This window comes from Rhinichthys klamathensis, unplaced genomic scaffold, assembly GCF_029890125.1.
Source record: "Rhinichthys klamathensis goyatoka isolate OS25496 unplaced genomic scaffold, OSU_Roscu_1.1 h1tg000256l_1, whole genome shotgun sequence".
In the NCBI taxonomy this organism is placed as follows: Eukaryota; Metazoa; Chordata; class Actinopteri; order Cypriniformes; family Leuciscidae; genus Rhinichthys; species Rhinichthys klamathensis.
This window is the reverse complement of record NW_026606778.1, coordinates 1706359-1719736: the sequence shown is the minus strand read 5'-3', so window position 1 is coordinate 1719736 and position 13378 is coordinate 1706359. Positions and strand designations below refer to the sequence as shown.

General features: G+C 46.9%; 1 protein-coding gene across 3 annotated transcripts in view; it reads right to left on the bottom strand.

Annotated features, from left to right (window-relative positions):
- efcab11 (EF-hand calcium binding domain 11) overlaps positions 1-13378 on the bottom strand; it is an 83014-nt gene that overhangs the window by 59039 nt on the left and 10597 nt on the right. For 2 of the 3 annotated variants that reach the window (XR_008808998.1, XM_056267226.1), the window contains exon 4: positions 12613-12714. The exons of the other annotated variant lie outside the window; for it this stretch is intronic. Coding sequence is in view for 1 of the 2 variants with exons in the window: in XM_056267226.1 (XP_056123201.1) it covers positions 12613-12714 (102 nt within the window). In the remaining variant the exon portion in view is untranslated. The remainder of the gene's footprint in view (positions 1-12612; positions 12715-13378) is intronic. 3 annotated transcript variants of the gene reach the window in all.

Below are 13378 nucleotides of genomic sequence, written 5' to 3'. Positions count from 1 at the left end.
CTTTTATGTTACAGCGCTGAGCCGGTGTTGTGCCTAATTTCGACCCCCTGCCAAATTATTACCCCCCTCGTTGAAGTCGGTGCCTGATTGCCTAATCCCAACCCCGCCCCTAATCCAAACCCCTCCCCCACAACTAATCCTAAACCTACCAATGCTAGGGGGGTAATAATTTGGCGGGGGTCGAATTCGGCACAACACCTGTCTTGTCACATTTGACTTCTCAGCTGTAATGCGATCTCATGCGTAATACAGCACAGTGATTGGATTAAATTAGTCGATTTTCATGAATAATATGGAGAAACTGAAGACATAAAAGCATACTTTCCAGCCAGGGCAGCCAATCACTCATTTTTCGTGACGTTGGTTCAGCTTTGCTTTTTACCAGAGCCAGAGGAACGAAATAGCTCAGAAAAACGAAAAAAATTACCACTTTTCCCTTAATAATAAACATTATGAGAGCTATTGTTGTTTTCATTGACGTGCAATCTGTACACAGTCAAGCCAAAAATTATTAAAACACCAGATATAATTTTTGATATTTTTTTACTAGTGGGTGCAGGACACTATAGTTCAAGTGAGGATAGCAAAATAAAGTTAACTGTGACATATTATACCTAAAAAGTATTCATACAGTGGACTACCAGTAAATTGATAAAAATGTGGGACCAAAAATTATTGAGACACTTTGACCTGACCATGTTTTGCTTAAAGGGGTCACCGGATGCCCATTTTCCATAAGTTGGTATGATTCTTTAGGGTGTTCATGTAAATTTTGTAATATACTTTGGTTAAAATTCCTCAATAGTTGTGTAAAACAACACCCTTTTTACCTCCTCAAAAACAGCTCTGTTCACAGTGACCTGTTTCGGTGCATGTCTCTTTAAATGATAATGAGCAACTGCTCACCCCACCCCTCTCTTCCATGGGGGGTGTCGAATGGCTGAGGGCAGAAATATGCTAATACGGGACAGTCCGTCAGTGGTCGTGGGCGGAGCATGAGCATTATGACATCATAGTGCTCAGAAAATCCAAACGGCCTGATTATTGAGAGTGTTTAGACTTTTTGAGGATTAAAAAAAAGGAGTGAATGGATTTTTTTCTTTGCATGGTGGTTGTGTCCACACACTGCAAAGACACATTTATATGCAAACACCATATAAAAGTGAAGTTTGCATCCGATGATCCCTTTAAGTTTTTTTCTTTAATTGCTAATGCGACCTTTTAACACCACAGACTGAACAAAATTAAGCATTGCTTGGTAATTGGTTGACCCAAACTGGTATTATCTAATTGTGTACTTACATTTAACAGCTGAAAGCTGACAGCTATTCAACCTAATTCATTTGTGAGACAGTCTAACAGAAGGATGGCCAAAACCAGTGAAATATCAACTGATTTGATAACTCTTCTTGTCATAATTTATTACCATTTATATAGAAACTCAACTATAGCGAATTAACTGTGATAATGTGAGAAATGTTGAAGGTGTCTGAATAAATTTTGGTTTGACTATCTGTTAACATCAAAAAATGTGTTTTAGGGTTTCATGACCCTTTAAGTCCACTTGCAGCTTTTTGACTGAGATTGTGAAAGCAAGGAGTACGACCAGCTGAGATCTCGGTGTCTACAGGAGTCTCTTTCAGAAAGCTCAGAGGAACAGCTTGTTTTGCCCTCTTCTCGGCGACTGGCACGCAGGACTTTGATTTGCAGGAAATGGCTCCCCTGAGGAAGTTTAGAGCGCTCACATCCAAAGTCAGAGCTGAGAGTGGAATCTGTTTAGCGTGTCTGCTGAATTGATGAGAGGCACAGCGGCGGGCGGCAGCACTGTGACATGCATGTCAACACGCCAGACCAAGCAACACCGGCTCACCAACCGTAACCAAACACTGCCCTCCACAGCCATGACAATAGGGACGAGTCACACACCTGCGGAAGCCACAGGGCCTGTTCAAAACTCGAAAATTACACATCTCGGCTGTAAATAGATTTGAAGTGTTAAAAAGGTGTATAATGGCATGATTTATTTGCTGAATGCAGAAGAAATCCAATGTTTTGACGACAAAGCATGAGCAGCAATCGGCAGGGAGCATGGCTCACTTTCACACCGGGTGAGAACGGGAGAGTTTCCAACTGCACCGAGCATGCTCTATCACCGGGCAGGCTGCCACTTCAGCTCTGAATGGGAGCGACGCACTTCAGCGCGCTTTAGCTTCCAACGCATCCCCATTGAAGATGAGGATGGGGGTGACGGCGCAGATGAAACAGTCATACATCTCATCCAGAGCAAACTGTTCAGCCGCAGTTAGGAGAGGACTTGCCTCTGTTGGCAGGCTGACAGGAACATCAGGCAGAGAAAGCCAGGACAGAGGGTTTAAGCTTAGCTGGCAGAGGAACAAAGACATTCAATCTGGGAACTACTGAAATTATTAAGACACTTTGCTAGCATGTAAGCTCTGCTGGAGAACACCTGCCTGACAGTTGTCCTTCAGGTCTCCAGCTGCGCATGTTCATTCACAACTGTTCAAAGAAAAGCCAATTGAATTTTTAAAAGATCCCAATCTGATACAAAGTGCATTTCATAGCACTATCATTTGTCAGTGCTGATATACACAGTTAAGACCAGAATCACAATAAGTTGGGTTAGTTAAGAATAAGTTAGAATCAGAATTCCAATCTTGGTTCTAAAATTAGCTAATTTTCAGGTTGCTCTGAATTCGTACAAGGGTTGAGTGAACTCGCTCACAGCAATTTGGTCCTCAAAATGAATTTGATGGTTCATTACCATTCACAATTCTAATTAAAAGACAACTGTAATTTTTTAATGCCTAATACTTATTGCTGTAGACAATTTTAGGTCTGGAAGGATGTAGAAATGCTCTATAGCCTGATCGGGTGGCTCACAGGAAGTCATGGATTTTTCAAAGATGACTGAGAAATCAAACGAGATACAAGAGAGATAAACAGAAAGCAAACGAGAGAGAGAGAGAGAGAGCTTCAGGCAAAAATAGGTCCATCGTATGTCTGCTGAAGAGGCGTTTTCACATGAATAAATATTCTGCTCAAACACACCGGTTTTCCACTTTAATGGCAGGTCAGCAGGGTTAATGAAATAAGATCCCTCAGCCATTCTGAGCAGATTCCATCAAGGTCAGCAGATATCCTCCTCCTGTGGTCACTCCTAACTTTGTGAAATAATTTCTGTTACAAAATGAATTAGTTAATTATACATTTGCCTCCCTTTGGAATATCCTACAAACAGTTCCAGGGAGGCCGAAACAATCCAGAGAGACTGCAAGGCCCATTTTACTGTGTTTTCTACCCAACCTTGAAGACTCAAATGTTGGTTCAGACGCTTCACAGAATGACTTAATTTAGGGCAGAAAAGTACTACAGCTAAAGATGGGGGAATCTTTGTATTTGGCTTTCTAGCTTGTAAGGCATTAACTGTTTAAAAATCAGTTTTCAGTTAAGGATATGCACATATGCCTGGCTTTGTTCTACCAGGATGAAGCAACCAAGACTTTCCCACCCTCCCTAACCCTCGGGGAACGCACTTTAGCCCCTGCCCCAGCGGAGGTCTGTGCACGCCACTGCATTGCATGATAGTAACAGTGGACCAAAGAAAAGGACACATGGCGCCCTCTACTGCGATAATATGAAAAGAACAGGTGTGTTAAAAATGCTGTCATAAACACAGTTATTAGGATTAGTTTCACCATCATGTGTAGGCTAACTATACCAAATCAGGACCAAATTTAACAGATGCCACAGGCATCGGCCATTGTTTACAAAAGAATATTTTTTTTAAAACTAATGTCATTGTTTCTGCCCAACACCAAATGCACCTAACACTACATACATACTCACTACAATTGCACTATATACACCATTACAATTAAGCATTTAGCAAACACTTATTCAAAGTGCCTCAAAGTACACTTCTAGCAAATATGTATGTTTTCTTGGAATCAAAAGATGATCTACCAGTTGAGCTACATAACTAAACAGGCCGTAATCCACCAAGTCTATTTTCTTGCACAACAAACTTGGCCACTAATCGTTGTGGCAAGCAGCACGAGTGGCGTGATTTTCTCACAGAAGAGCTTCAGAAGCATAAAAGGAGGAGTGACGACAGTGACACTCAGAGAGACGAGAGAGGACCAGGCCTGGATTTTATTTTATGTTTTGTTGATAAGGGAAGGAGACGGGAACTGGCGAACGTTCAACAACTTGAATAAATAAACAAACACAAAATCAAAGTGGCAGCCCCTCACTCACGACTGCTGCACACACATAAACAAAACACAACGTAAAATCCAGGCCTGGTCCTCTCTCGTCCTTCACTGTCGTCGCTCCTCCATGAGAATCTCGAGACCGGTGCGGCATAGGATAGGTGCTAGGATAGGTGGTCATTGGTCATAGGTCATTATCAAACACGCCACTGGCCTCGCACCGTTCTTAGGGCCTTCTGCCACGTCCTGCTTGCCACAAACGTGAAATGTCATACTGAACTGCACATGGAGTTTCCCCAATTACATTTGTGGTCTTATCTATGGTGTTGGTAGTTTCAGTAGGAAAAAATGACGATTTTACCTGTCACAAAGGTAGTAACCAATCAGATCAAGAAGGTTTACATCTGTCCATCAGCCAGTGGGGACATTCTAGGCCTCTGATAATGTCTACTTTTAGTTTTCCCTGGCTAATGAGGCCTAAACTTAGTTTGTGTTGTGTATTCCACCTATCCTATCACTTGTCGCTTGTGTGATGATATGTATGCTGTTTTGTTAGTTGCAATGAGAAAGTGTCAAGCTAAAATCACAGATTTAATGGGCATATGTCTTGTACTTACACAGAAGACAATCCCAAAACAGATTTATTTATGCTGGGCTGTGTATTTCTCTAGATTCTCTATTCTTTAACATCTCCACAAAATAAAAATCATATGGTCTGCAGGAAGATATATCACCAGTCTAATTTTGTATCAATTACGTAAAATGTATATAGTCAAAAGTGTTAAAGGTGTCATGGCATGAGAAATCAAATTTACCTTGATCTTTTGACATATAAGAGGTCTTTGTACAATTTAAACATTGTTCAAGTTTCATAGCTTAAACCATCCTCCTTGTTATGAACAAAGCATTTATTTAATCAAGGTCCGACTCCAAAAACGGCTCATTTGGATATTGAGAGATTTGTGATCATTCAGTCGCTTATCGGCTGGCATTTGCCTAAACTGGATGTGAGCTTCAAAAAAAATAAAAAATTATAATCACTGATGCTGTCTACACTGGATAAGGTATACAGATGCACATTCAGTTTCTGACATACTCCACATGCTTGAGTCTGTCGACAACAGGACAAATGGAAGAGTGAAAGAATGTTTTCTTCGACACGTCCAGTTTGAACAGCTCATTTGTGTCTCTGTACAGACTTCAGAAGGAGGAAACAAGTAGATTGTTTATTCTAATGGCATCCCGGATCACGTCAGAAGATTTTATGTTTGTTCTGAGCAATTTGTTTTGCAAATAAGGCACAGTGCAATGCAGATTTCACAAAGAAACTTTTGTTGAAAGATGCACCAGCCAAATGTATTGTGTGGATCTGTATTGTGTGGATCAGACAGCAGCTGCATCACAAATCGTAAGTAAATTATTTCATAATGCTTTGTCTGAAAACGAAGGTTTTATATGGTTAATGTTTTCAAAACACTTACTCGCATGCAAATCCAGGTGGCCGATGATATTGTTTCCTATTAAATTACTTTAGCCAATCATAACAGTGGACGTTAACTGACAAGCCTTAAAGGAGTCGCCCCTAAAAACTTCAGATAGAGGATCAGAATGAAGTTTGAAAATAGTTTTTCCACATATATATTTGTTAGTTTGTGAAAAAAAAGAAAACTTAAAAAAAAAACATTATAAGTGCCTCATGGAACATATTAAAATAATTGTAAAAATCCATGTCATGACCCCTGGTGCTCTTCTGTCATTTTAGACCGAAAATATTTACGTGTTTTATTTTTTTACTTCATTGGAATGGTACGGAACTTGGTAAAGGTTTTGGCACTTGCTATGTTAACACACAAAAAAATCATGGACATGATTCGAAAAGGTTAAATGGTCCTGAAAAAAATCCTGAAACACACTTGTGCTTCGCATTGAAAATGAATGGGAGACTAATTTCATCTAGTGAACTCTTTTGGTACTGCGGCCAAACAAATTCTTACTGAAAGCTAATTTTTTGAGATATCAAGCTCAAATTTGGAACACGACTTTAGATTTATGGCTTTGATTTCATATAAAAATTTTAAATAGAATTTGTGCATTTTTCATAACAATAAACTACTCGGTTACTATCGTAACCTCAGTTCCCTGAGATAGGGAACGAGTATTGCGTAGCTATACGCAGTGGGGAAACTCCCTTTCCTCGATTTACTGAAGCTTATATGTAAAACGCATTTGCAGCTGCACAGCAAGCCCCCTGAGCGTCTGACCCGCTCATAGGCTGTGCTGCAGCAACTGCACATCCAATGGCGCGGGCGACTCTGACGCACAACCAATAAGCTAGCCCAACGTCAGAGCCCGTCGAGGGGGCGTGCCCCGCCTATATAGACCCCCGAATTCGCCATCATAGCAGGTTATACGACTGAAGCGACAACTTCACCAGTTACTATAGTGCGGCCGGCTACGCAATACTCGTTCCCTATCTCAGGGAACTGAGGTTACGATAGTAACCGAGTAGTTCCCTTTCGAACGGTCACTTCGTATTGCGTAGCTATACGCAGTGGGGACACCATGCAAAACGCCGCACCCTGAGTAACTGGTTGTCCTGCCACTCAGGAACCCAAAAACATATGCATATACATGTATATATAACAGACCAGACACAGTCGGGTCTGCCTAATATACATAATAAGTCAGTCACCACTAACAGAATATACTAACAAAACCAGACACCGTCGTGATTATTAGTATACTTTATTACCGGCCGAAGCGGGTTTATATAATATGTATGTGATTATGCACAGTAATTTTTGTAGACAAGACCAGCCACTGTCAGGTCTCAATCATACCGAAAGCACCTTCGCCTGCAGGGAAGGTACCTCCATATTATAGAATTTCATAAATGTGGAAGGCGAGGACCAGCCGGCCGCATCACAAATATCTTGAATGGGAAAACCAGAAGACCAAGCCCACGACGAGGCCATACCTCTGGTCGAATGGGCCTTGACACCTATGGGGCAAACCTGACCCACTGCGGTGTAGGCCAAAGAGATGGCATCCACTATCCATCTAGACAGTCTTTGCTTAGTGACTGGATCACCCTTAGATCGGCCCCCAAAGCAGACAAACAGCTGTTCTGATTGTCTAAAAGACGCAGAACGCTCCAAATAGATTCTCAACGCTCTGACAGGTTAGAGAAGATTAACCTCCCCATCCTCAGCAGAAGGGGGAAGGGCTAATAGCGTAATAACTTGTGCTCTAAACGGCGTTGAGAGCACATTGGGCACATAACCAAGCCTGGGTTTGAGAATGACTCTGGAGTCATCCAATCCAAACTCCAAACATGCAGGACTCACTGAGAGGGCCTGCAAATCTCCCACTCGCTTGATAGATGCCAATGCCAACAGGAGAGCAGTCTTTAGCGAAAGTGGTTTTAGATCAACCGACTGGAGCGGCTCAAAAGGTGGACCCCTCAGGGCCCTAAGGACCGTGGAGAGGTCCCAAGGCGGCACCGAAGGGGGCCTGGAGGGGTTAATCCTCCTAGCACCCTTCAGAAACTTTACCACCAGGTCATTCCTTCCCAGTGATTGGCCAGCCACCAGAGCATGGTGCGCTGCGATGGCTGCCACATACACTTTGAGCGTGGACGGGGTGCGGCCCGCGTCCAGTAGCTCCTGCAGGAAGGCGAGCACCACTGAAACCTCACATGACTCTGGGTCAATACGATTTTTCGAGCACCAGCTGGAAAAACCCGACCACTTTAAAGCATAAAGGCGCCGAGTAGACGGGGCCCTTGCCTCAGAGATAGTGCTTAAGACCCTGTCAGGCAGGTCCCCGGATACCCGTTTAGGGGCCACACATGGAGGGCCCATAAGTCGGGTCGGGGATGCCACATCGTTCCGTTGGCCTGTGTGAGGAGATCCTTCCTCATCGGAACAGGCCAGGGGGTCGTGTCCGACAACTGAACCAGTTCCGGAAACCATGGTCTGGATTTCCAGAGAGGAGCCACCAGAAGGACTGGGCATCCGCTCTCCCTGACCCGCTCGATAACCTGTGGGATCATCGAGACGGGGGGAAACGCGTAAAGGGGGCGGCTGGGCCAGAGATGAGCCAGCGCATCCCTGTTTTTCGAGAAGAACACCCTGCAGTGGGTGTTGGCTCTCGAGGCGAAAAGGTCTACTTCGGCCTCGCCGAACCTCTCCCATATTAGTCTGACCGTCTGAGGGTTCAGGGACTACTCGCCTAGGGGAGTGTTGCCCCTTGAGAGCATATCCGCGCCCACATTCTGGACGCCCGGGACATGCGCTGCTCTCAGAGAGCTCAGATTGGCTTGTGCCCACATGAGGAGGTCCCTCGCCATCACATACAGGTTGCCTGACCTGATGCCACCCTGGCGATTTATGTAGGCCACCACAGACATGTTGTCTGTACGGATCAAGACGTGGTGACCCCTGAGGTTTGACAGAAAAGCTTTTAGGGCCAAACCAACCCCTTTCATTTCCAGACAGTTGATATGTAAGCTCTGCTCCGTGCTCGACCAGAGGCCGGAGGCAGGCTTGCCCTCGTGCAGCGCTCCCCAACCCATGTTGGATGCGTCTGTAAAAACCACTTTCCTCCTGGAAACTATCCCCATGGTCACCCCCTTGCAGTACCAGTCCTGAGCCCGCCAGGGAACCAGTGTTCTCAAACACCCTTGATTCACCATAATGCGCAGGCTGCCTGACTGCCATGCATGGGTTGGCACACGGCGTTTCAGCCAGTGCTGCAGCGGGCGCATGTGCAGTAATCCCAAGTGGAGTACTGATGATGCAGCTGCCATTAGACCAAGCAGTCTCTGAAACCTCTTCAGAGGCGCGCGCTCGCGCGCCCTGAATGCGGCTACCAGTGTCTGTACCGAGAGCGCGCGCTCTTGAGTGAGCCGCGCTTTCATTGTCACCGAGTCCAAAACCGTGCCCAGAAAGACCACAGTCTGGCTGGGATTCAGTTCGCTTTTGGCAACATTGATTGTGAGACCCAAGCATTTTAAATGACTGAGAATCAAATCCCTGTGCACTATTAGTTCGTCTCTCGACTGCGCTAGCACCAGCCAGTCGTCGAGATAATTCAGCACACGCACTCCCTGGCTTTTCAGCGGGGAGAGCGCCGCATCCATACATTTCGTGAATGTACGGGGTGCCAGAGCCAGACCGAACGGCAGAACGGTGTATTGATATGCCCTCCCCTCGAAGGCGAATCTCAAAAATGGCCTGTGACGAGGGTCGATCTGAATATGAAAGTATGCATCTTTCAGATCCATTGAAACAAACCAGTCCCCCGGGCGAACCTGCGCGAGAATCTGTTTGAGTGTTAACATTTTGAAAGGCCGTCTCATGAGAGCCCTGTTCAAACGCCTCAGATCTAGAATGGGTCTGAGCCCGCCGTCTTTCTTTGGTATTAGGAAATAGCGGCTGTAAAACCCCGAATACATTAGCGCGGGAGGGACTGACTCTATCGCTCCTTTTGCTAATAATTCTTGAACTTCGGTGCGAAGCACGTGATTCACGCCGCTTCTCACCGATGTCTCGATAACCGCCTGGAATTTCGGGGGTCTGCGAGCGAATTGGAGCGAGTAGCCTCGCTTTATAGTGTTTATGACCCAACTCGACACACCAGGGATGGCTTGCCAGGCCATCACTCGTGTGGCTAGGGCGTGACACACTGAATGGGGGGGACCGCCTAACATAGGGGGACCTGATACCCTTATAATGTGATTTGTGCACATACTGAGTGTTTGACTGACTATATAGGCTTTTGCCTGGGGGGAAGTCAGTGTTACAACAGGGCGGGGGCCGCCTAGTGGAGGGGGACCGTGAACCCGTGTGTTGTGATTGTGAAACATGCTCTTTTTGTGCTTTATTTGGGTCGCCGTGAAAACGGCGTTTGTTTGCAGAGACGCGCTCACTGCTGCGGGCCTGTTTACAATGATAAAATCCCCAGCCGCCTGAACTGAACAGGGAGCTGTGGGAAGTTTTGCTGGTTTCTTCGAGGGTGGTCCGGCTAGCGCGAGACACGAGCCCTCTCTCTTTCCCCTCCGTGCTAGGACGACTTCGGAGGCGCCTGGTCGGCCGCGGCGCTGGGTCGAGGGCCTTGACGCCTGGGGAGCGGGTAGCGCTTAGCGGGCCTTGACTGGCGCTGGCTATCAGCCGCAGGGCGGGGCTGAGAGGCCTGTTTCGCCGGCTTGGCTGGATGAGGCGAAGGCGGAGGTTTGGGCTTGCTGGACGCGGAGCCCGAACGCTTCCGCAAGAAGTGTCGCATGGCCTGGGACGCTTTCTGTGCCTCCGTGTACCTCTCCGAGAATCCCTTCACCGCCGGGCCGAAGAGACCGGAGCTGGACACCGGAGCGTCGAGAAACCTCGTTTTGTCGGCCTCCTTGATTTCGGTGAGGTTAAGCCACAGGTGGCGCTCGAGCACGACCAAACTAGCCATGTTTCTGCCGATGGCTTGTGCTGTAGACTTAGTAGCCCGCAGCGCTAAGTCCGTAGCACTCCTCAGGTCCCGAAACGTCTCCGGGTCCGGGCCAGCCTCGTCCATGGACCGGAGGAGTTTGGCCTGGTAGACCTGCAACACGGCCATCGTGTGCAGGGCCGATGCAGCCTGGCCGGAGGCGGCGTACGCGCGTCCAGCGAGGGCTGAGGTGTTACGGCAGGGTTTGTTGGGATGAGCGGCTCTAGCTCGCCAGCTAGCTGCAGAGCTCGGGCAAAGATGAGCTGCCACGGCCTCTTCGAGGGGCGGCAAAGACTCATAACCCTTTTCCGCTGCGCCATCCACGGAGGAGAGCATCGCGGAAACTGCGGATCCCACACGTGCTGAGTATGGAGCGCGCCAGGCCTTGGTTAGCTCCTCGTGGACCTCGGGGAAAAATGGCGCCGGTTTGTGACGCGGGGCCTGCTGGCGCCCCTCCAGAAACCATCCATCCAGCCGACTACGAGGCGGCTCCTCGGGCGAGGCCCACTCGAGGTCGAGGTCCGCGACGGCCTTCGTCAGGATCCGAAGCATCTCGGCGTCGGAGTTCGTCCTGGTCGCTAATCCGCTGGCCACCGATTGAGAAGCGGTGACGGGGTCGAGAGAGCCCGGCCACTCGTCCTCAGAAGCGGCGATGGATAAGCTGTCGTCGCGCTCGAGAGATCCGCCGAAGGAGACGAGGCCCGCCACGTGAGGGGGGGGGGGCGCTGGTCTCCTGCGAACAGGACCGGTGATGGCGTTTGAGTCGGAGAAAGTGAAGCACGCGGGGACGCCGCCGGCGTGCGTTCACAAATCTCCATACCCTCCGGTTGCCGTTGGCTGCGACGCTTCTTCTTCCTTGGAACGGAAAGCGTGGATGAAGCGGCGTCGCCGTCCCGGGAGAGAGCTAGCCGATTGCGCAGCTCGGATATAGGCATGCAGTCACAGGCCTCACATCCGCCGGCAGAGAGAGCATTCTCTGCGTGGTCGATCCCCAGGCAGGAAATGCAGCTCGTGTGCTGGTCTGCCTCGTGCAGACGGCCTCCGCACGTGGCGCAGGATGGACGAGGCATACTGAAAAGAATGTTAGCAATATAGAACAAAGGATATAATGTCGCCGGATAGCCACAGGTGAGACGGCGTCAGGAGAAATCGACGTGCAGGCGAAGTCTGCTGAAGAGAAGCACGCTCAGGCTGAAAGGCTTGTTCGACGGCGAATGCTACAGTAAAAAGCTCAGGGACATGTGTACTGTCGCTGAAGGAGTAAAATCTGCTATAATGGCGAATTCGGGGGTCTATATAGGCGGGGCACGCCCCCTCGACGGGCTCTGACGTTGGGCTAGCTTATTGGTTGTGCGTCAGAGTCGCCCGCGCCATTGGATGTGCAGTTGCTGCAGCACAGCCTATGAGCGGGTCAGACGCTCAGGGGGCTGGCTGTGCAGCTGCAAATGCGTTTTACATATAAGCTTCAGTAAATCGAGGAAAGGGAGTTTCCCCACTGCGTATAGCTACGCAATACGAAGTGACCGTTCGAAAGGGAACATAAAATTCTGTACCTTTAAGTTCTTTTTTTTTTTAAATGTTTCACTTCAGCAATAATTTGCCAAGTGTCGTCTTTAAAAAGAGATCAAACTTAAGTCTTTGCTCCAAAGCATTCAAGATTTACGACAGTTTAAGTTGGTAATTAAATTTTCAGGTCTATGCTCAAAACGTAAATAAATGGATTATAACTACTGCAAATATAATGTAGTACCATAAAATCCGCTAAAAATACAAATTATTAAATAAAAAAACATTATCAAACTAAAATATAGTACATTCCTTTCATTGAAATGATTTTAAAAAAAATCGCCACGCGGAGAGCACCAGAGGGTTAAACATGCAGAATGCAAAGAGTGGAGGAACATACAATGTACATCAAATGCAGTGAAGATCTGCCTCGTCTTCTCATATGGATCTTCTGATGACATCTTCCTCCCCATGAGAGGCACAAACTGCTCCAGTGGGACCCCTTTCAGAGAGAGAGAGAAAGAGAGGAGGAGAAAGAATGCTGGGTCTATTACAAGGCTCTCGTCTGAAGTGCAGGTTCTTCCTTTACATGGCAGTCATCTGAAAGCACTGTGTTTAAAGGAGTAATATCTTTCTCTCTTGCCTGCAGGGTAGTCATTTTTTCTCTGAGTGCTGTTATTGAGATGAAAAGGGTAGGCTGGGGAGTTCTAGATAGAATTCTCACGAAACAGCAAATATACAGATGGAGTTTGGCATGGGGATCTGGGTGGGCCACGCTGACAGTGATGGCTGAGAAACTGGGGGATAAACCTCTATTGGGAAAAGCTCAAATTAATTAAGAGATCCAAGGACAGACGTGACGGCTCCACTGCACTTTAAGTCATGCCAAAACATAAGCTGTAATGCGTCCTTTGAGAATCTCACACCTAACAGACAAGTGATAAAAGAGTACTACGTGAACACAGAAAGGATTGCTTTCTAAAAACAAGTTAGTTAGCAGAAGTGTAGTTTTTTTCTGAAGAAAATAATTGTGGTGCTTGATTTGCATGTCCAAAAAAAAAAAAAAAAAGTCTCACTATCAAGTTTCTATAATATTCTGGTCCCTAGATAGTGCTTCCCTCCCTCGTTTTTGTCATGAAATAATACATCTGATTGCTTAGAAAAGT